Source organism: Sturnus vulgaris, chromosome 3, assembly GCF_052056855.1.
Source record: "Sturnus vulgaris isolate bStuVul1 chromosome 3, bStuVul1.hap1, whole genome shotgun sequence".
In the NCBI taxonomy this organism is placed as follows: Eukaryota; Metazoa; Chordata; class Aves; order Passeriformes; family Sturnidae; genus Sturnus; species Sturnus vulgaris.
Genome location: NC_142245.1, coordinates 45,011,928 through 45,033,379, shown reverse-complemented (window position 1 = coordinate 45,033,379; position 21,452 = coordinate 45,011,928). Strand labels below are relative to the sequence as shown.

Genomic DNA, 21,452 nt, shown 5'->3' with positions numbered 1-21,452 from the left:
TGTGAAAGCTGAACCCCACTGGACTGTGCAGAATGAGTGCCAGAGAAATCACACAAATTTCAAGCCTACTTAAGGATGGAGCAGGAGAAGCAAAGGAGCCCAGAGGGGAACAAGCACAAGCCAGATAAGGATGCCTAGATCTGCCTGATGCAGACTATAACAAAAGCCTCATGGACACCAAAATGTAAGCAGATAATCTGCTGTGTGCCTAGTGGAGACTTCCTGGGGTGATGTGCTGACAACAGAGGGGCTTTTGTGTCTCCAGGTAACCCATGAGGGCTGGTGTGCTTTAGATAAACTATGCTGCAGAACTGTGCCCTTCCTGTACGTGGTCCTTCTGCCAACAAGGATCTGGGCTGCTCTAGTGGGGCTGTAGGCCACAGAGGTGCCCAACACTCAGGCACTGAGTAAAAGGATCTAGAGGGGCTGACCTGAATGCAGAAGTTTATAAGGTGATGAACCAAGGCTGTTAAAAGGTAGTTGTGTGAAAGCTGAGATGGAAATTCTGCCTTGGAAGGCATTCTTTGTTCTTTCCGTTGAACAGGATTGCTCCCTGTAGGGACAGGAAGGTAGAACAGGCTTCCACCAAGCAACACCAAGAGACATCTCCTGTGTGGACTGTGCACATTCTTCCCCATTGCAAATCTTGCAGAGGGTTGGTGAATACAGCTTGAATAGTTAACACAGTAGGAATTTTTTCTGCAGAATGAGAGACTGTATGGAACTGCCCTGGAAGAAGCTAATGGTTTACAAAGTCAGGTGGCAGTTATTAAGCAGCAGACTCTGTTTTGGGCATCCTGCATTCCTATATTTAGTTGTCTGGTCATGGTTTTTTACAGGAGACCCTAATTCCTTTCATTGTACAGAATGGTTTCCCACAAGGGGGACAAAAGGGTTAGAGGAGGAACTTGGAATCTGTAATTTCTGAGCTTTGACTGCTTAACTTCAATTTCAAACAAGTAATTTTAGTTGAGGGCCCCAAAAATCTGCTGTTCCTTAAATAGGAAATCTGTGTTTGCTTTGGAAATGAGTGAATCACAACAGTGTTCTCTGTGACTGTTTTCTGTTTATGACTAAACCAAAAGCAATATTTGCATTGTGGAGCTCTGGATTTTCCTATGGGTGTTTCTCCTTGTGGTAGCTGAAAGGCTGTGCTGGCACTACTGGTAGTGCCCTAAGTGGGGGTCAGAGAGCCTTCTGAATTTAAGAGTACTGTAGCAGGAGATACTTGCTGCCTCCCCATTTTGCAGTCCATCCTAATTGAAATTTGGCATTGTAAGTGACTGATCCAGATGCCTTTCTAACTGTATGTAATAGAAGCGTTTGTCTCAGCTTTTAAATGAAAAAACAAACCCAAACAAATGCCTGCAAGCAGCATAAGAACATGCAGACTGAAAGAAGAGAGTCAGCAAATCTGGGATTCCTTTCATCTGTCTTTAGTCCTGTTTGTATTAAATACCTTGAATGAATTAGTTTTTCACTCTCCCATTCTATGGACAGATAGGGGATATGGCTCCATTGTGTCATTCATCCTGAGTGTAAAGCAGAAGGGAGGCTCAAGACCTCCAGGCACTGACAGGAAATGCCCAGCTCCTCCTTTATGGACAGCAAAGAGAGGGTAGAAATTAACTGAAACTGGAGGAACACTTCCAAGGAGCTGCACAGTGGTGTGGGGGAATTGAGCCCTTCAGTAACTTAACCCTGCTCTGTGTGTTAGACCACAGCGGAATGCTAAAAGCAGCCTGCCAGAAGAAATACATAACATATCATTTAATTTGAAAGGAAGAGATGGGAAAACCCACAGTCGGGGAACAAGCAGAAACAAAATCAAAATACCTCCCTCTCACAAGTTCCCTGTAAAACAAGGGAGATTTAAAATGTTTTCCTGTTTAGTCTATCCACAAAGTGTCTTTTGGAGAATATTTATTTAGGCATTACATATGTAGAAACTACTTACTGATGGTGTTGCGGAAGTCTTCAGTAGCTGTTTTCTAACTCCTGTACAATATTCTTCAGTCATTTAATGAACTTCTAAATCTCTGCTGTGATTTTTTGTTACTGCATGTTGCACGTGCAATATTCATACTTCACTTGGAACTTTATTAGATGGATCAAGGCAAGAAGCACAGAGAGACACAGATGTAGTTGTACACAGTGGCAGGCAGCTGTGGCAGCAGGATGGGATTGCCTGTGGGGCTCTCTGTGCTAGCTAGCTTATTTCCCATGCAAAATGGGGTATGGAAGCAGCCAGTTCAGGCTGTGTGCTCTAGGCACGGTCGTGATGTCTAATAAGGACAGTTACTCATTTCTGCACCATGTGTATGGTACATCGTTTTATTACAGTACCAAGTACATTACCAGTGTAAGGAATATTTATTTGTGTTTGATTTTTGTGTCTGAAGGCTCTGTAGCACTAGGAAGAATCATTCTTTGTTTAAAGAGTGGTTGCAACTTTTACTTTTTTACAAATCACTTCTTGCTATTGGGAAATGAAAGTGCCCACGTTCATGTTTTTCCTGAGACCGCACATGAGGTTATGTACCAGAACATTAAGAGGTATTGGTAAATTATAAAGAGTTCAGAGAAAAACAGCATTTTTTGACACGTGCCTTGGGAGAAAAGGTTAAAAACTAAAAGTGCAGTGTTTGTGGGAAAAAACAAAGACTGAGAGACACAACTCTTGGAAATACTAGAAACATGGACAGAAAGGATGCAAAGGGGTTTCTTTAATCTTGGTGATTTAATTGGGAAGAATAGCATGAAACAGGGAAGAGGATACTTTATGTTAAATGCAAGAAATCTGTGATGTATAAGCCTTTCGAGGTGTACAATAATGCTCCAACAGTGAAAGCCATCTATAAATTTCAAATAGACATAGAATAGTTTCTGTAGCACATAATGGAATAAATATTTGATGTCTTTTTTTCCTTTTTCTTCCTTTCACAATTTTATGTGTATTTATGGGTGCACATGAGGAGACTTCTGGAAAGAAGGAAAATGTTAAATGCAGTGCAACCTTTTTACTGAGAAATTATATTTGCCAAAACCAAAATATTGCATCTTGCATTGCACTGCAAAAGATATGACATGGGAAGATTTTGTGGTATTTTATAGCTGCAAGTTTAACAACAAAGATTCTTGGAGAATGCTACCTCCATGTGGCCTTTCTTACTGTGTCTCTATGGGGCAAGAAAAGGAAGGGTTTCTAAGGAAAGGGGATGCCTGTTATTATAGCAAGTGATCTGGTTTGAAAACCAGATTGTTTTTCAGACATACAAGCACCTGAAGCAGCTGAAAGCCAAACCACAGTTTTATACCCAACAGCTTTGATGTTTGAGGAATTGATACCGTTTTTTAAGTCCTGAAATTCTTCTTTGAAACGAGCTGAGACTATCAGAATCTATAAATTACTGTTCTTTATCCCAGTTCCACAGGCAAAAGAGCAGGAAGGAGCCAAAAAAAGTTGCGGGTTCCCAGAATGTGTCTAATTATGAGGTTCATGACTTTGCATTTGTGAGCTCAGTTCACTCTTCAATACTTCTTTGAAGTATTTGGTTTTTTGTGTTTCTAGAACCATATCTGTTGCATGTTTCAGTAGAGGATGGCTTTCCAATGGCTGTAATTATGCTCACTGTGCTTTTTCTGTTTGATAACTTACTGCTTGTTAAACTGCTATCCTGAGCAGAAAAGAAATGCTGGTTGAGAAGGAGCCTTATCTATCAGAATTTGGGAATACTTTGATTTGCAGAATAAGCTTGTATAATTCTACTTTAATGCATTTATTTGTAAGGCATTCTTGTGCTTGGTTTTGCCAAACAAGTGGTGGGCAACCAGGCTTTTTTGTGGAGACATCTGTGAAGAGACCTCTGCCTGGCTTAGGCAAGGAGTTACACCGGGCATGGCATCTTTCTATGTAGATTTGCACCTTAGTTGCTTATTTGTCGGCAATCCTCAGTGTTCAAGCTGTTGCTGCCTTCAGCCACAATTAGTCCCTGTTCTGGATATGTTGTTTAACTGAAGTGTTTTACAGAAATAAAAACTGCTCCTAAAATACTTTGAGTATGTGACTGTGTATTAGATTTTACTTTCAGGCCTCTTAGGTCTTGGAAAACGCTTTTTACTCCCTGAGTTTTCAAAATTGAATTCAAAAGCTCACTATGGTTTCAGCTTTTAATTCTGAAAGGCTGGATGATCATTCAGTTAGGTGTATTTTATCCTCTTGAATCAAGATTAGTCTTCAGTTTCAGTTTTCTCATTTCCATTTAGGTCAAATCATTCTGGCAGAGCACAAGTCTGTCCTCAAATCCTGATGTGTCAGGAAAATACAAAGAGCTCCAAGTTCTCACCCTGGCTTTCTCCTGAGCTCACACAGGCTGACCTTGCTTTGTTCAGCTGGCACTTGTTTTTCACATTGATGTATTTTTGGCAACCCTCCAGTGTTAGATATCTTACAAATGAATTGGTCACATCTATACTAGCAAGGGTCAGAGTGAATAACTAAAGTGAAGTGCACGAGACTATTTTCCTTCTATGGCAGAAAGAAATGTAAAAAAATGTTTTCCCTCAGATTTTGAAATTACTAATTACTAGAGGAAACATTTTCCTGTATTTTAATATTTAATGGTACTACATTTAATTATATTGCAGAAGTGAAGTGCACGTTCTGTTCCCTGCTCTTTGGTTTTATGAATAATTCTCTCAGAGTTGCTTGAACTTGCTAATTTTTTGAGAAGCAATGTAAAAATTTTCATTTAAATCATCAGTTTGTAGCACATACAAGAAAGTCCACAGCCAGCCTTCTGTAAAAGACAAACACAAATGCTTGACTTCATTTGCTGTGTCCTGTCACTTCTGGCTCAATGCATAAAGCTGAGCACGTGCTCTTAGTCTCTGCAGTACCAATGTCTGGAGTAATGAACCAAAAAGGATTGATGTATGCTCTGGTAAATGAAATTTTACAGTAAAATGCCAGTCTGGCACTGAAGTCCAGCCAGTGCATTAACGACTAAAGCGAGGCTCCGTTAACATTGAGAGGAAATTACTGACAGTTGTTCTAGAACTGACTGCAGGAATTGGGAGGGAACCAACATGTACTTAAGCACCAAGCCTGAATGTTGTCTTTGTAGACTTGAGTCCTTTCACTAGATGTTGTTTGGAAATACTAATCAGCAGGAATGAGGATTTGGTGCTTTGTCAGAGCACTGGCCATGCCTCAGGTTACACCTTTAAACTTAAGAGGGATACCCTAGAGGCTCCGCAAGCAGTGAAGACACCAAATCCCCAAGGTGGTAGTGCCCAGGTCTATCAAACAGCTTTTGTTAATCAAGTGCATGTATGCCAGATGTTGAAGAGCACACCCCTGATTTCATTCTTTGGAATAAATCCATAAAACAACCACATTAGCTCCTTTGGTTGTTTCTCATAGCATTTGCAATAACACAGTTCTTCTTAGAATGACTCTTGCTCCACAAGTTCAGCATTGATTGCAACCCCTGTAGTACCATTTTAACTCTAGCTGATTAAAATTACCTAGCAAAGACAGCTTGGAGGCATTTTAACCTGTAGAATTAGCCAAGAATGCAAATAATGTTCTGGCATTATCTGCTGTTTGTTATGGATGTGATGACAGTTTCCTTTAAACATTGAGGGTCTCTTGAATTCACCTTTTCTTTGCCTTACCAGCCTCCTTGGGCCCATATTTTACAAAATATGTCCTTTAAGAAGACTAGTAATTACAGAAACTGCAGTAATAATACTTGGCATTTATTGAAAGAGGTAGTGCAGAGAGTAAAGCCTTCCATGGAAATAAAATTTGATATTTCCATACCAAAAGAAAAAAAAACAAAACAAAAAAAACAAAGCCAGAATAGTTACATAGACTGACCAAAGGCAGCTTTAAATCTTGTTGTAGAGGGATCAAGAACAGTTGTTCATTGTGTTTTTCATTTTTCATCGTCTGCAAACATTTGGCAATACTTGATTTTTCACCTGGGATGAAGATGTATCTTCTCTTAAATTCAGTGTAATACTGAAAGACCTCTAAACTTTCAAAAAACAAACGTAACAGGAATAGTAACAGCACCAGCATGGGGCATTTATTTAAGTCTTTTCAAGCAATGTACAAAGGAATGTTTTACTTTGGTTTGAGCACAATGTCTTCTGACTTGATTTCACAGAATCATCTGCTGACCCAGAGCAGTTATTGGGTTTTTTTGCTGTTGAGCAGTAAGTGTTAATTCATGTAGAAATCTGTGAAATACGAAGCAGAAGCCGTCCAGTTCATGTCCAGTCCAACTGGAAATGTCATCTAATAGGTCATGTTTTGTACTTGGCAGTATTGAAAAGCAAGATGTTTATATTTGAATGAAGACTCTAAACAATTTTTCATATTGTATATCCCTGAAGTATATCTTCTAAGGAGGAATGCATATCAGTGTGTGAGCCACACTGGGTTCACAGTATAAATTTTCATTCATGGCAAACTGAACAGAAAACACTGGAATATACTGAATCTTTTTCTTCCATCTCTGAGAGCTATTATCCTGTTTTTTCTCACATATTTCCTTCATTTTTTTCTATTCTTTTTTACTTGTATGTTTTGCTTGCTGCACACATTTTAGCAGATGCACAGGCAAAAAAAGAAGTGATAACCCATACTTTACCATATTTTTTTGTATTTTGAAAGGTTTGTCTTAGTGAGGAGAAAAGAATATTCTAGATGCTACTTCTGTTGATACAAACTGAAGGTCACAGACTGTTGACCAGAGAGTTGTGATGGAAGTGGAAGAGACAGTCGAGGGTACAGCAGTTGTCATCCTGCTCCACAGAAAGGCCTTTTGGAATGCTGCCCTTCTCCAGGCTCTCTTTTGGGGTGCTGGCAGACTGCAGGGAATTGAAGCTGGCACTGTGTTCTTTCCTGGCTGAATGTTCAGGTGATGAACACAGCCAAATTCTTCTGCCATTTACCATGATACAACAGGTCTGTTGGTCCTGGTGGGGAGGGAGCTGCTGAACAGCAGTGCAATGTCTCACATCTTCCTCTCCTGTCAAGTCTGTTTAGAAGTCGATGGAGTCAGCAGTCTGTGGGTGATACTGAACCTCTGGCAGTGCAAAATGTGTAACTTGTGTCACAGGTGATGCCCTTGAAGGATGGTTTATATATAAACTCAATGGGGACTAAGTTCTGCAACAGCCTATGGAGGGTAAATTTTAAAAAGAAGCATACATCAAGAGCTTAAAACTTATGTATTTTGAGAATACTGGAGGGAGCACATGGGTGTCTGCCTCAGATTTTATTAGTAGTGCCCTATGTGGTATAGAAACTGCATTCATAGATTTCAAATCCACAAGGGCTCAGCTTGACCATCTAGTGTGCACAGCACAGGCTGAAAATGCAGAGTCTGATGTATTGCTTCTGCGTCTGCCTCATGACTTCTTTTTGAGGTAACATACCCTTTTTAGAAAAATCTGCTCTACTTTGATCTAAAGCCTGTGTAATAGACTAATTAGAAAGCTGTTCTGTTCTTGTGATATACTGCCACTAGTGCTGTTCATTAGAGATGTTTGATCCAGAGTAGCTTTTAATCCAGTAGGAGAGAGAACAACCCAGTAGATGTTATTTTTGAAACTTCCTTTCCAAGATAGTTTGCTAAAACCCAGATTTTACAAGTGCTCTGACATCCTAAAATCTTTCTTTGGGTCCAGTACATTAGTTGAATAAGACTGAGACTTGGATCAATTTGCTGTGCCTTATGTAGTGAGACTCTTCAGTGTTGCTTCCTGGCGAGTTTTTATGAAGGCAGAAGCTGTGGTCTGTAGTTTAGTTCAGCTCAGAACCCATTAGAACTAGAACATTAGATCAGGCCCTTTTGGCTTTTATAGGTGATAGTAGTAAATGAGTAATGTACAGCCCTTTATTTGCTGCTGCACATGGCTCAATTAGCACATGGAGTTTGCTGCCATAGCTCGTTCTTTCAGATTTTTGCCAAGTTCCTACAACCTTCAAACATACTTTGAATGTGAGCTTGCCAGACGTCCTTTGTTTCCTCCTCCCCCACTAACTGGCAGCACACTCTCTTTTTCTTGCTGCCAAGGGACATACTGCCAGCAGAGAGAAGTGGAAGCTATTACAGAAGGAGATGAAGACAACGAAGGCTGCTGCTGTTGTAAGCCTGGGCACTTGCCTCACCTGCTGTCCTGTAATGCGGCCTTCAACCTGCGCTGGCTGACGTGGGAGATCACACGGACCCAGTACATCCTGGAAGGATACAGCATCATTGACAATAACGCTGCCACCATGCTGCAAGTGTTCGACCTGCGCAGAATCCTTATCAGATACTATATCAAGGTAAACTCTCTGGTAAAGTGCATTTTGTTCCTAGGAGGTTTGTCAAATAGAATGAATGCTGCTTGTTTACAGAAGAAAGCCTTTGAATTTTTTTGCTTTATGTTTATCCATCTGCACTACAGTCTGGCAGTCAGACTGACTTGATGTTAGATCATAGAACCATAGAATCATTTGGTTTGGTCTTAAGATCATCCAGTTCCAACCGTCCTCCTATGGCAGGGACACTTTCCACTGGAATAGCGATAATTAATTCATGTCTCCCTTTGCTAAATTTAATTCTGATCGCTTATGCTTACAGTTAGTACAGAAAATGGCAGGCACGCTTCAGTGGAGATCAAGAAGGTGAGTTACCATCCTGTAGTGATAAAGTCAGACAAAGTGTTCTTACTTGTGTTCTTACAACACTTCACTAACAGTTTGTTATTTCTTCTTGCCTTTGCCTTTCCAGTGTTTCTTTTTTTTTATTTTCTGGAAAAGAAAAGAAAGGTATTAACAAGCATAAAGTTCTTGGGAAACCTCTGAAGAGCTGTTTCTCAAATGTACTCTTGTAGTAGTGCAAACTCCCTTCTTACCTTCTTTTTTACATATATACCACAACACATTTGAAGTTGCTTTATCCAATTGATTACACAGCAGTTCATTTACTCCACTTCTGTATTTGCATTGTTATTAAGATCACAATAACCACACAGATACTAATTTGTCAAAATAATTGGACCTTACAGTCTAGCAAGACATCTTCATCCTCTGCCAAAACAATTCCCAATCCAGCAAATGAAGAATTTGTTGAGCTTTATAGTCTTCTACTGAAACATCAAGAGCCAAGTGCTGCTGTCTATGCTACTGGTACTGCCATGAAGCCAGTTGCTAAAGCTCCAAACCAGCCCTGACATCTCCTTGCTCCTTGCATCTCTGCAATTGTAGAATCTGTCAGCTTCAGAGAGAGACTTGTTGTAAATAAGTTAATCACCATTTTTTGCAAATGATCCAGTGAAGTAAAAACAAGCTCATTGCCTTACAAAGCTGCTTTGATCATGCAGTTGATTACTTCTGGGATTTCATAGATAATTATGCAGGCAGTACGGCCTGGTAACCAACCTGCTTTGTTTAATAAACTAACTAGAAATAAAACTGCATGTGAGCATGATTTTTTCATTTTAGAAGTGGTATTTGTGGCTATAAATTGTTTTAAAGCAACGTAACTAAGCAAAAAAAACCAAACCAAAACAAAAAGCCAACTCTTCTTTAATGAATATGTTGCTACCATTGCTTTGCTTTACTTTAAAAGGTAACCTGAATAACTGGAGCATAAACTGGTGCAAGCTGGTAAATGAGTCAGCTTTTGATGGGGAATGAGATCAAAAAAATCCCAGTCTAAGCTGAAATCAGATCAGCATCTTACTAGTTTAAAACAGTGAATAATTTTGCTTTATAAACTGAAACCGTTTTTGTGCCTTGAAATTAATTAATATATGGAGGACTTGTGGGAGTGTGTCCCATCATGACACAAGGGACATAAAACTTAACTGAAAGGTAGTTTAGAGCTTCTGGTTCTGGGCACACCTGAGAAGCAGGTGACATAGGTAAGATGGCTTAGACAGACTTTCATCCCATGTGATACAGGTGTGGTTAGTTTATCCTGTTTTGAGAAGGGAGTGGGTTAAATGCTCTCCACATCTCTGAGGTGTGCTGTGGCTCCATCTCCACTCTGTGCAGCATTCATGTGCACTACTGATGGCTCTGAAAGCATGAAAATTAAATCTCTTCTTGTTGGATGTAGCTGAGCCAGTATTATTGTACTGCACTGACAGCTTCATTCTCAGAAAGGTCAGACTTCACTCTCAGGCTGTCGTTCTGTTTAATCTACTTCTCTTTTTAGAGAAGGATGAACAGAAGATAATAATAACCTGTTGGCACCTTGAGTATTAGCCTGGGCTAGGGCTCCCTTTAGTGAAGGGAAGGTGCAATCAGGAAATCCCTTCTCTAGAATGTCTTCCCAAAATAAAGTTATTGGGATATTTTCTCCTTGGCTTTTTTTTAAGTAATTATTTTTTTTTCCATAAACAGAGGATTTAAAAAGATTTGGTAAAATCTTTAGTACAGTCTTGGAAAGTGAGATGATTATAATATGTATTAGATCAGCTTTTTTCCTGTTTGTTTAATGCTTGCCTCCAAATAAACAGTATCAGATACAGAGGTGAAAATTCATTCCTTCCCCAGCTCTTTCTTCTGGGGGACTCTAGATCAAGACCCTGTGCAGTTTCACTGTGTACATTTTAAAAGTCCTTGACACTTTCTTTTTAATGGTGTGAAAATAATTGTAAGAACTATAGATAAGGCAATATTCAGGTCACATGAAACACAGACTCAAAAAACACTTAGGCTGGAGTTTCTGCAGGAACTGCATTTCCATTGCATTGCGCACTTTGAGTGTTTCTGGTTTATTCTCTGTAGCTTACAGTGTTGTAAATATTTACCATATTGTTTCAGAAACACCATATAGCTGAGGATGTACTTGTGCACAAAAAAAATCTTGTAAGAGTTACCAAGAGCAGAATTTAATTAGGTGACAGAAAATTTTGTTGTTTCTGTGTCTGATTGCAAGTCTGATTTTTTTTCCCAGCTGAATCAGCTTCTTTTTAAACACAGATGAGGATAATAAAAGAAGCAAACTCTATCTCAAAAATCAACAAAGAGAATGTATACTTTGTTTTAGTTCTTCTCTCCTTCAAGAATAATTATTGTATTGCTCTTTTAAACAATGAATTGCACTGAGCATCTTATTCTAAAATCATATTTATTTCATTTGCAGTTTCATTGACTGCCTAGAAATGCATACATTTCTTATTATGGAAGGGTTTTTGTTCCCCACAAATAAAGTGGGTCAGCTCCTGTAGCCCTTCTGCATATATTTTGAAATAATTTCCTGCCCAACTACTGTGATATTTTTCCCTTGTGCCTCTTCCATCTCTTCTCAATATATTCCTATTTAAACATCTTCTAGTATTCAAAGAAGTCTGTGTATTTGCTGAGTGCTGTGTTTTCAGCTCCTATTGTTTCTGCATGAATCCTTTTTAAGGAGAGTATTTTTCTCATCATGCAAGAAACTAAGGGTCCATCCTGTCTGTGTCTGTCTGACTTGTCTTTTTCTTCTGAAGCTTGATTCTCTTCTTGTGTATTTTTCTTCAATTTGAAAGAAAAACTGTGGAGAACATTGGGGTTTTTAAAAGGGCTGGTAATGCTTCTGTCCTTTGTAATCCATCATATTTTCATTTTATACATTTATTTACTTAGTATTATTTCCATTGACTGGGTGAAGTGGAACTACATCATCTTCAGTCGTGAATCATACTTGGTCCTCGTTTGCTTTGGTATCCAACTCTAAATTAATATTATAAAACATTATAATGAGACTTTCCTGCTGATGGAACACAATTGAGTTTCATATTCTTTTGAAAATATACTCTGTGTTTGGATAGAATTTTTTTTAACTACATTAATGTGTCCAGACAGAGCAGTTAAAAACACTTAGAAACTCAGGCACAAATATGAGATATGTGTGTTGCTGCTTTTTAACATTTATGTATTTGGTAAAAGAGCCCTTGCTGAATGCTGCTCCCCCCTCAGTGCTTTAAAAGCAACTCAGTTATATCTATTATCAACTTTTTAACCTGACATGTAAGAAAAAAATCTATTATTCTTTACCTGCTGCATTGACAAATAACAGATTTGGGTCATACACATCTGTCACGTCTCATATTTGTGGCTAATAAAGAATTAGGAAAGCACCATTCCCAGAAAACAGTAAGTCCACTGAAGGAAAAAGAGCCCTATTTTGAGGATGTGACCATCTACTACTGTTTTTTCAAAATATGCCTAAGCTATTATTGATATCATCTTCTTGGAGATAGACTCTAGAACCCCACTAGTATTAAGGTGTTTGAATGCTGGAACTCTCCATTCCTATCATTGTATTGATTTTCCTGGAAGGCAGAAGGATATTTTAAAAACTGCTTATTTCTTCTGTTGTCTATTATCAATGTCAATTATTGTCATCTTTCCAACTTGAACACTTTTGTGAAGCAATAATGATGCTAAGCAGTAACATGTAAGAAATAGATCTACTATTATAGTTTTTAATGGAGTCCTATTTGGCTTATTCTCTGCTGTGTAAAATATGTCTGCTTTAATCAGAGTTCAGAGTGACTAACGTTTGCACATTTTGTCAACAGAGTATAATATACTTTACAGCAAGTTCCCCCAAAATCCTTGACTGGATAAAAGATGAATCCATCCAAAAGATACTGCAGCCTTATGCAAAGTGGCATTACATTGAACGTGACCTTGCAATGTTTAACGTTAACATAGATGAAGATTATGTTCCGTGTCTCCAAGGAATAACAAGAGCTAGCTTCTGCAGTGTTTATCTGGACTGGATTCAGTTCTGTGCAAGGAAAAGGGTGGAGGTACGTGTTAATTTTAGGTTTTTTTAATAGTATTAGTTTTAATTCTTGGGATATGAGTGAAATGGTGCCATGCTTTGTGGAATGCAAACCTAATTTTGGAAACTACCCTTGTGCAAAAACTGGAGTCTTAAGGGGTGTTAGTCTTTGAATACAGAAGCAATTCTTTACTGTGCAAATTTCCAAAAACATTACTTTAGTCAGCTCTAGAAACACGGATATATCAAATGCTCACAGAAGTACTGCTAGAGCAGGCTCCATTCAGACAATGTCATCAGAGCATTACAGTTCAGCGTGGCCAGTGATTGGTACTTTTGCCAAATATCTGTGATGTCTTTGTATCCTTTTCAGAAATTTGCTAATATTCATGTACAGTGGTAGGATGGTAAGAGAGTGCATGGCACACTCCCTGCTGGCATAGGTCACCTCTGAGAACCCATGACTCAAACGTGAGCCACACCACAGAACCGTGTGAAACCACTCGCAGCTCTAGAAGGTCAAGGGCAGATGTGCAGCTTTGCATTTGCATGCTCTGAGCCATTAAGATTACTGATGGTCAGCAGTCATTTGTCAGAAATGCACTAAGCTAATTCCATTTCCATGGAATACTCAAAATAGCCCAGAGAGAGAGTACAGTTTCAAACAAGCATATTGCCTCGATCTAATTTTCTGATTATTGCTGATAGTGGCAAAAGTGGAGAAGTGTCTCTTTCCTGGCCATGATGTGCTGTATTTGTGCATTTTTCCACTCAGGATCACAGACTGCACATCCCATTACTGACCTTAGTAGTATAACATCACTGAATCTTTCTTGAAACATCACCAAATGTTTCTGCTCCACTGGTTCCTTCTAACGTCTCTGATGCTGAGTAGCATTCCACCAGTTCCCCTGCATAGCATTATATTGATATTGTTTTCATTGAATTGTCTTCTGAGCCCTTTCCCACCATCTCCTCCTACTGAGACTACTTCAGTTCTTTTCTTGCTCATCTCCATGTCTCAGCTCCCAAGTTCTGACACAAAAAAAATTGCACAGTGTGGGGAAAGCCACTGTTAATTGATGCCGTTCCACTTCTTCTCTGGCTTAGATTTTCAAATTCAGTAATAAATTTAGGGATGCCAGTAGATTTGAAGCATGTAAGTTAGACTTCAAAAGGCAAATTAATGCCTGCACTGCTGCCACACACACATTTATCTTTTTGTTACATATTTTACCTTTGTTTTTTAATTCACTGACCATAGAGAAGCAAAATTCATGTAGGAGGTGGGAGAAAAAAATCCCAAGTTCACTATACGCATAACCCAGAAAATCAATATATTTTATAGAAGGAGCTACATTCTCCCTTATAATTGGCTTCAGTTTTAGAGTCAAAGAAAGCTCTAAGAAATCACTCATTGCATGGACTGAAATAATAATCTGTATCCTCCTGAAGATTAACATGCATGAGGGGTTGTTCAGTTTTATTCTCCTGCTTGGTAACAAAGTTTTCTTTGTGAAAGTCTCATTAAAAAACCACTCCTGAGCTAGTAAACATAAATGAAATGTTCTGACTGCTTGTTAAAATGGGCAGTCAGTGTCATCAGCCATTTAGATAGACATTGTTATTCACTGAAAGTGTACACCTCCAAACTTTTCCAAAGAGATTGTACTTCTGAAATCTGTGGTAAGGTTTTGTGGGAGCTGTGTTCCATGAAAAGGGTTTTGACTGTCTCCAACTGCAATGTCTCCCAACAATAAGGAACCTCCTCTAGTTTAGAATGTCAGATCTGGGAGGAGTGGAAACAAACAAAAACCCCTCAATAAAACACCACCACCACCAAAGCTCCCTTGCCTTGGGATCTCACTACTTGAGAATGAAATGTTCTGTTTCCAGCCAGTGGGCAAAACAAGCTTGCATTTTGAGAAATCTTCTGATGGTGATGGTCTTCTTTCTTGGTCTGTTTAATTGCCAAGAATATTTGGGTGTGCAGGTCCAGCTACATGCAAATGTTATGAATGTTACCATTTGTAGCATTGTGGTGCTGTTAAATGTGATGTTTGCACTTAGAGTAACCTGCTAATCTTAAAACTTTGTAGCACCTGGACAGCGATGAGGATTCTCCTCTAGTGACGCTTTCCTTTGCCTTGTGTATACTGGGTCGGAGAGCTTTGGGAACTGCATCTCACAACATGGCCATCAGGTAATCTTTAGGAATCCTTTTTCCTTTTGTTAAAACAAAGACCTTTCTGTCTTTTTTCATGTGATGTGGGATCTCAAGAGAAGATTAGATCAAGGTGAAATCTCATTCCTCCATAAAATGTTTTCTGTCATTCCTGATCATCTTTTTCTTTGTGGTTGGCTAAATAACTAATACCAGCCTTTATTTTATAGGGCAAAGCAGAATTTTTGATTGAAAGAGTGGGTTCCAGTGGTTACTACTTGTGTTCACTCATGCCTGGCTACTGGAATGCTGTTCTTCCTCTGCCATTCCAGTAGGAGGAAAAAATCTCCTGAAGAGGAAGAAACTGCTGTCATCTAAGTTGTAGTTAGCTAAATAATAATAAATGTGTAAGGATTCTCCTCTGTATTCTTCAGGGGTGCAATCCTGTTCAGTGTGCCACTTCATTCTGGCAACTAAGGAAGGTGGAACCTCTCGTCTCCTGAGGCTGCAGCTTTGTCTGTTCTCAGTCTACCTTGCTCATTTGTTCATTCATTCAAAACACTTCTTCCTAGGAAGTCTGGTTAATTAAAATACACTTCATCGAGATTGTTTCTAAATATGCTCTTTGTCTTATATTTTCATTAGGGATTCTTCCATTTTCACTGGGAGTTCTGACTTGTTTGGGTTTTATACAGTATCATTTACACGATGCTATAGATGAGGCATTTTATTAATGAAATAATGATTATTTTAATGGAGTTCAACTTCCCACATAATTTTATGTTTTTATTAAATTTATTTGAACTCTTTGTGTGCACAGGAGTTTAGCAACAATGGAGAAGCTGAATAAATACAATAAATAAAAGTTTCTAAGTCACCTTGCTGTGTTGGCACAGGATGGTGAGCGAAACTACCTAGACCTCTATCAACGTGCTCTTTAGAGAGGATTTGTCTTACTAACAAGCAAACAAAGACAGCATGTGTGATTTTGAATGCATTTTATTATAAGATAAAACAGTCCTTTTAAATATTCATTCCAGCCTTGTTATCTGTTGAGACATTTATAACATTTTGTTCTGTGTCTTCCATGCAAAATGTTTGTGACTCACATGGCTTTTTTCTTGTTGTGCTCCTGATTTCTGCTTCCTAAAGTGGCTTTTGTCATCTCTTTTCTACTAGTCCTTGCACATTCCCTTCCTGTAGTAGTTTTCTTCTGGGTTGCATTTCTTCTCCCTTCATTTCTATTCACTTAAATTACTGTGATGTTAGGTAAGTCATTAGTATTTTTTAAATTTTCCTGGTTTTTTTGATGTTCCAAATTTTAGAGTTTGGGGCCATGATGGGAAAGTTTATGTGCATTTGTGATAATTGTTTGAGAAAATATTAAAGTGATTTTTGATCTGGGCCTGCAATAGATAGGTCACAGCGATATTAGGAAGTCATCTAAAAATAACACAAATGCTTCCTAAAACTGTCATCACATTGCATGTACTTTCCACTGGATCTTAAAATCTTCTTTACAATGCTTTGGCTCTAGTACAGATGCAATGACAATGTCACCTATTTGTACTGGCCTACATGGTTAGTAGCTAATGCAGAGGGATAATATTATCAGAGACTTTCCAAAGCTTAACGTGGAAAGTATGAATGTTGAGGATAATTATTTGTATAGTGTTCTGTAAAGATTTTAATAGTTTCAGGAGTCAGCTGTACCAGGTCTTTTCAAAATCTGACAAATACCAATGAACCGAATTACTTCCTCTCTTTTCATAACTGGACTCTCCATATTTAAAAATACTTTTCTTGGAGAGGCAAGATCTGCAGAAAGGCAAAAACTGGGGTAGTCATCTGAGGTGCACATTTCTGTCACTTTTTTTTAATCTGTTCTATATAACCTTCAATTAAGTCCTGGTTTTCTTTTTATTAAGCAAGTTCTTCAGGACAGTATCAAATCATTGTATTTTTAAAATGTATTCTGTGACATAAAAGGGACTAAGTGGAAGCTTCTGTCAGTATCTTTTCAAATGCTACTTCACAGAAGCTTTCTCTGGGAAAGTGTAACTGTGGAAAAACTGTGTCATTTCCCCACCTGGTTAAATTACCTTTAATGCATTTCCACTGTCAGAAGGATCTGGAGAAATAGAAAAGGAATCTGAGTAGCACCGCTGAAGCTACAGCTACAAAACATTACTTTAGCTTGGTAAAACACATTTCTTCTTGTCTTTCAGAATGTATATATCTTAACTGACAAAACCAGTTTAGTAGAAATTACTAACTAAGGAGCAAGGTGGGTACCCTACCCCCCGACATTAAGACCTTTATCAACAGAAATTCCCCAAATGCATTCACTTGAGCAGGAAGGGCAGGTCTAACCCTACTTATGGTGTTTATTGCTTCAGACAGATCTGCACAACTTGTTTAAACACAAATGAGCAGTTTGTCAGTGAGACTCCAATAGAAATGCAATTATACTGGATGCCAGGGGAAGGAGGCTTTGTTCAATGTGTGCAATGCTGATGAGGCCAGAAGGAGATGCTCACAAGAATTGTCTTCAGGCACTCCTCTCTCTGTGTTTGGCAGAGCACAGTCGCTCTCACCAAGGATGATTTTGAGTGTTCCTGCTGGTCCTTGTCCTCAGCTCTCAGACTGCTCCAGGTCTGCATTCAGTCAGATGGGGGAGAGGTACTTAAGGTCCTCAGAAGCTGGAGAAACGTTTTCATGAGTGATGCTTCACAGTCCTCTTCTTTGAAAAGGTGCCATGACATTTTGGGGACATTTCAGGGCCTACTAGTGCTGAAGAGGGTCATAGTTTTCTCAGGAATGGTCGGAGCAAGCAGTCCTACAGCCAGATGTATGCATGAGAGGGGGATGTACCACATATATGAGGTTGGAATTAGATGATCTTTAAGGTCCCTTCCAACCCAGGCCATTCCATGACTCCGGCTGTTGGGGTGTGGGTCATTTTGTCAGAGGTCAGGGCTCCTAACACATTTTGTCACACTCAAATGCTGGATTACAAAACTTCAGATTTAGATTACTCTGAGAATTTACCTTGAACATCATCTCGGGGACTTTCTATTAATCCTCTCTGTGGAGCATCTTGTGTATAACATTGCTAGAGCTTTTGGAATGAGTTTGAAATGTAAGGGCCAGATAGGCATCGTACTCTTCTCACTGTATGAAGTGTTTCAGATGTTCAGTGGAAGCAAACCAGCTAAGAATCTGGTGTGCTCTGCAGTTCATGTTTCGTTCTCAGAGGTGACAATGCAGGTAGTAGGAAACTTTCTCTGGACTAAGTCTAGTCCTTGCTGTGTCTTGGAGGAGTGACAGTTGCTGTGCAGTGGAGCAAAGGTAATGTTACCGTGGGCTGTGCTCTACAGAGTTGAGACTCAAGTTTACATTGTGTATGCAAACTATCAATTTGCACTCATTTACACATGATTTTGTCTAATCTATTAATCAGCAAATGTCACTGTGTAAACCAAGATTTTAAATGTTCTTATATAATGTATGTAAATAATTATTCACTGTACCTGTTCATGTAAATGTCAGTAGAAACCTAATATTAACACTAGATTGCACAATAAATGCCTTCATTAAGGAGGCAGAACATTGCAATGTAAATCACTTGCTCTTTTAAACTGTCATTAGGAGGCATCCTGCACAAAATGCAATTTGAAGAATGACATGACATTACATTACCATTCATTTATTCAGATGTGAGTGATATGTTTAGTTGTGTATTTGTTACAAAATTACAGAGTAATTCTATTCAGCCACTAAAGCTACTAGTAAAGAAATATTTAGTAAAAATTTCAAATTTGGAAAAATATAAAAATCTCTCAATAAAGCATCTCTCATCAGATACTTCCAACACTGCCAAGATTGGCTGCTCAGGTTCCCCAAGCTCAGTTTGGACAAAGGGTCATTCCAAGAAATGCCTCTGCCTGGAGGAACTGCTGGTCACTCTGAAACCCAGGGAAGAAGCTGGCCCCACTTGCCCCATCCCACCTGGTTACCCCACTGCACTGCCCAGCACCTCATATAGAGGGCACAGGCCATGGCACCATAGAGCTGTTGCTGGTACTGCACTGCTGCTGGGAGTTCAAGCAGACAGTGCAGCTTGATGTCTGCCAGAGCTGAGCAGGGCGGAAAAGTTTCACTCTTAGCTCACAACCACTGTCATCTAAAATATCCAATTAGGAGGGCTACCACTGAAAATATTTCAGGTGACCTGTGACATTCAGGTCATTACTAGCTCACAGATATGCCCATTCCTTTATTCCTTAAATAAACTGCAGTTAACATTGGAGAAGGTCTGCAGATGCAAAACACACAGAGAGATTCACCAGCTCATTAGTCTGCATCCATACTGTTTTCAGGCTGGCACTAAATGCTTTTAGTTTCAGCAATCAGAGCAGCGTAAAGAGTGCAGTAGGAGGGAGTATTTGTTTTGGCACTGTTGCCCTCCCTCTGGTGTTTGTGGCACTATTTAATCCCCTCTTTTCTGCACCTTCAAGGGGCTGACAGTTCTCATGCACCTACCAGTCTTGTTCTAAAATAGCTTGCAGTTGTGACAGCAGCTTTTCAGGTTGTTAGCTCAGAGGGCTGGAAATGTTGCCAGATACAGTAGTTACGTCTCTTGCAGATTAATGTCGTTTCTATGACATGTAATTTTACCTTAACTTGTTTTTTAAATATTTTGAACCAGTCTGTAACTACAGCAGATTACTAATTGAGGTATGTTAAAAGTGGGCCAAGAAAACAGCAAAAACCTTGAGTGAGGCCTGAGATCAAAGTGGTTGAGAGTCAGGCCTGAGATCAAAGTGGTTGACTTTTACTGCTTTGTAATAATCTCATTAGTGTCTTCAGGAGAGAGCATAACAATGGGAAGAATAACGAGAGCTGTATCTTATATGGATTAAGGAGGCTGCATGTTACAGAAGTAATGGCTTGAGATAGTGTCACATTATAGGCAGAATGTACCCAAAAGCCTCATTACAGTTGTCAGGAGAATAAAAGATGCCCATAGTTTTGTGAATGCAGCAATCTCCTTCAGACTGCTCTGGTGGAAAATACAATACATAAAATAATTGACTCTCAGCCTCTCACAACTATTGCCACTACTGATTTGCTCCTTGTAGCAGTCATGTTTGTTCTTAAAAAATCCCCTGAGTTAGAGAACTTATTATGCAGAGGGATGACAAATGGATGAGCCTCCCCTAAGCCCAGGGAGAGCTGTACGTGCTTCTCCCCACTCCCTCTGCTGATGCTTGGCTGCAGTTTGCATGGCTGTCCGTGGCCGGGCCTTCAGCACATCCTGCTCTTCACAGCAGCCTGTTTAGCTGGTGCTGATGCTTGTAAGACACTTTGATGTGAATGCAAACTCTCTGTCTGCTCTCTGGTGCTCAGATTTGGCTCTGACAGCCTCTTCAAGATGTAAAAACCAGTTCTCTCTCAGTTCTCTCTCCTGCCTACTCCTCCCTTCGTCCCAGACGACTTTTCAGAGCAAATACAGGGGGTGTTATGTGGGGAGAAACTATATTACAGATCATCATTAGATGCAAAATTCAAGGTAGCTTTTACAATTCATCCTAGGAAGAGTGTTTAGGTACAGAAGGGTTTTTTTCCAGCAAGGATTCAGCTGTGTATGCTGCTGTTTTCTGGTGGGTGGACAAGTGAAAGGAGCCTTCCTGGTCTGTAGCCTTTTCACATATTTCTCCCTGCTGGCTGCACTCACCATTCACCCCTCACCCTCCTAGCTGGCTTATTCTAGGGCTTTCCCAGCTATTAAGCAGGGTTTGAGTATCATTATCATTTTCAGAACTATGGAGATGGTGGATTGAAAGTCAGTGGGGACCAGGACCCATTCCTTTAGGATACATAATAACTCCCACTGAAATCAGTGCTTGAATGTTTTGAAGATCTGAGTGTGCCTGTCTCTCATAGGCATGTTTTAATATGTAACTTAGTACTAGCAAATGCAAATCAGTTAAGAATTCATAAAAGTTTCTCTGTAATCCTTATGTTCCCAGCAGTGACAGCAGCCCTGCCTTTCTGGCTAGTTTTGGTCCCACTGATTAGTTGATTTGTATTACATGATGCTTTCATGGCGAAAATTAGTATCCAGCTGTTTCTCTGGTAACAACATATGTATTTCCACTTTAATTTCTAAGACATGCTACCCACCAAGAGTAAAATTAGAATGCCTTTGGGCTGAAGTTGGCTAGGCATTCTCCTAGTCTCTTCTTGCTCTCTCAGAGAAGAGTGTATATTGAAAATATTTTTTTTATATAAAATAATTAAGAAAGCTCAATTATGGGGAAAGATTATGTGTTCTCTAGAGAAAGGCTAGGCAGTAATGAAAACTACTAACATCCTAATACACCTTCTCCCCAGAGTCTTTACAATCTCAAAGATCAGCTGTTGTAAGAGTGAGTTAAATCTTAGCAGGTAGCTGAAACTATGTCCTGTGGGTTTGCAAGACATGCCTGTTTGTA

General features: G+C 39.3%; 1 protein-coding gene across 3 annotated transcripts in view; it reads left to right on the top strand.

Annotated features, from left to right (window-relative positions):
• Positions 1–21,452, top strand: part of PCNX2 (pecanex 2) — a 152,272-nt gene that overhangs the window by 117,079 nt on the left and 13,741 nt on the right. For all 3 annotated transcript variants that reach the window (XM_088161508.1, XM_088161511.1, XM_088161510.1), the window contains 3 exons: positions 8,094–8,347; positions 12,580–12,813; positions 14,888–14,991. In XM_088161508.1, coding sequence (XP_088017634.1) covers positions 8,094–8,347; positions 12,580–12,813; positions 14,888–14,991 — 592 coding nt within the window. The remainder of the gene's footprint in view (positions 1–8,093; positions 8,348–12,579; positions 12,814–14,887; positions 14,992–21,452) is intronic.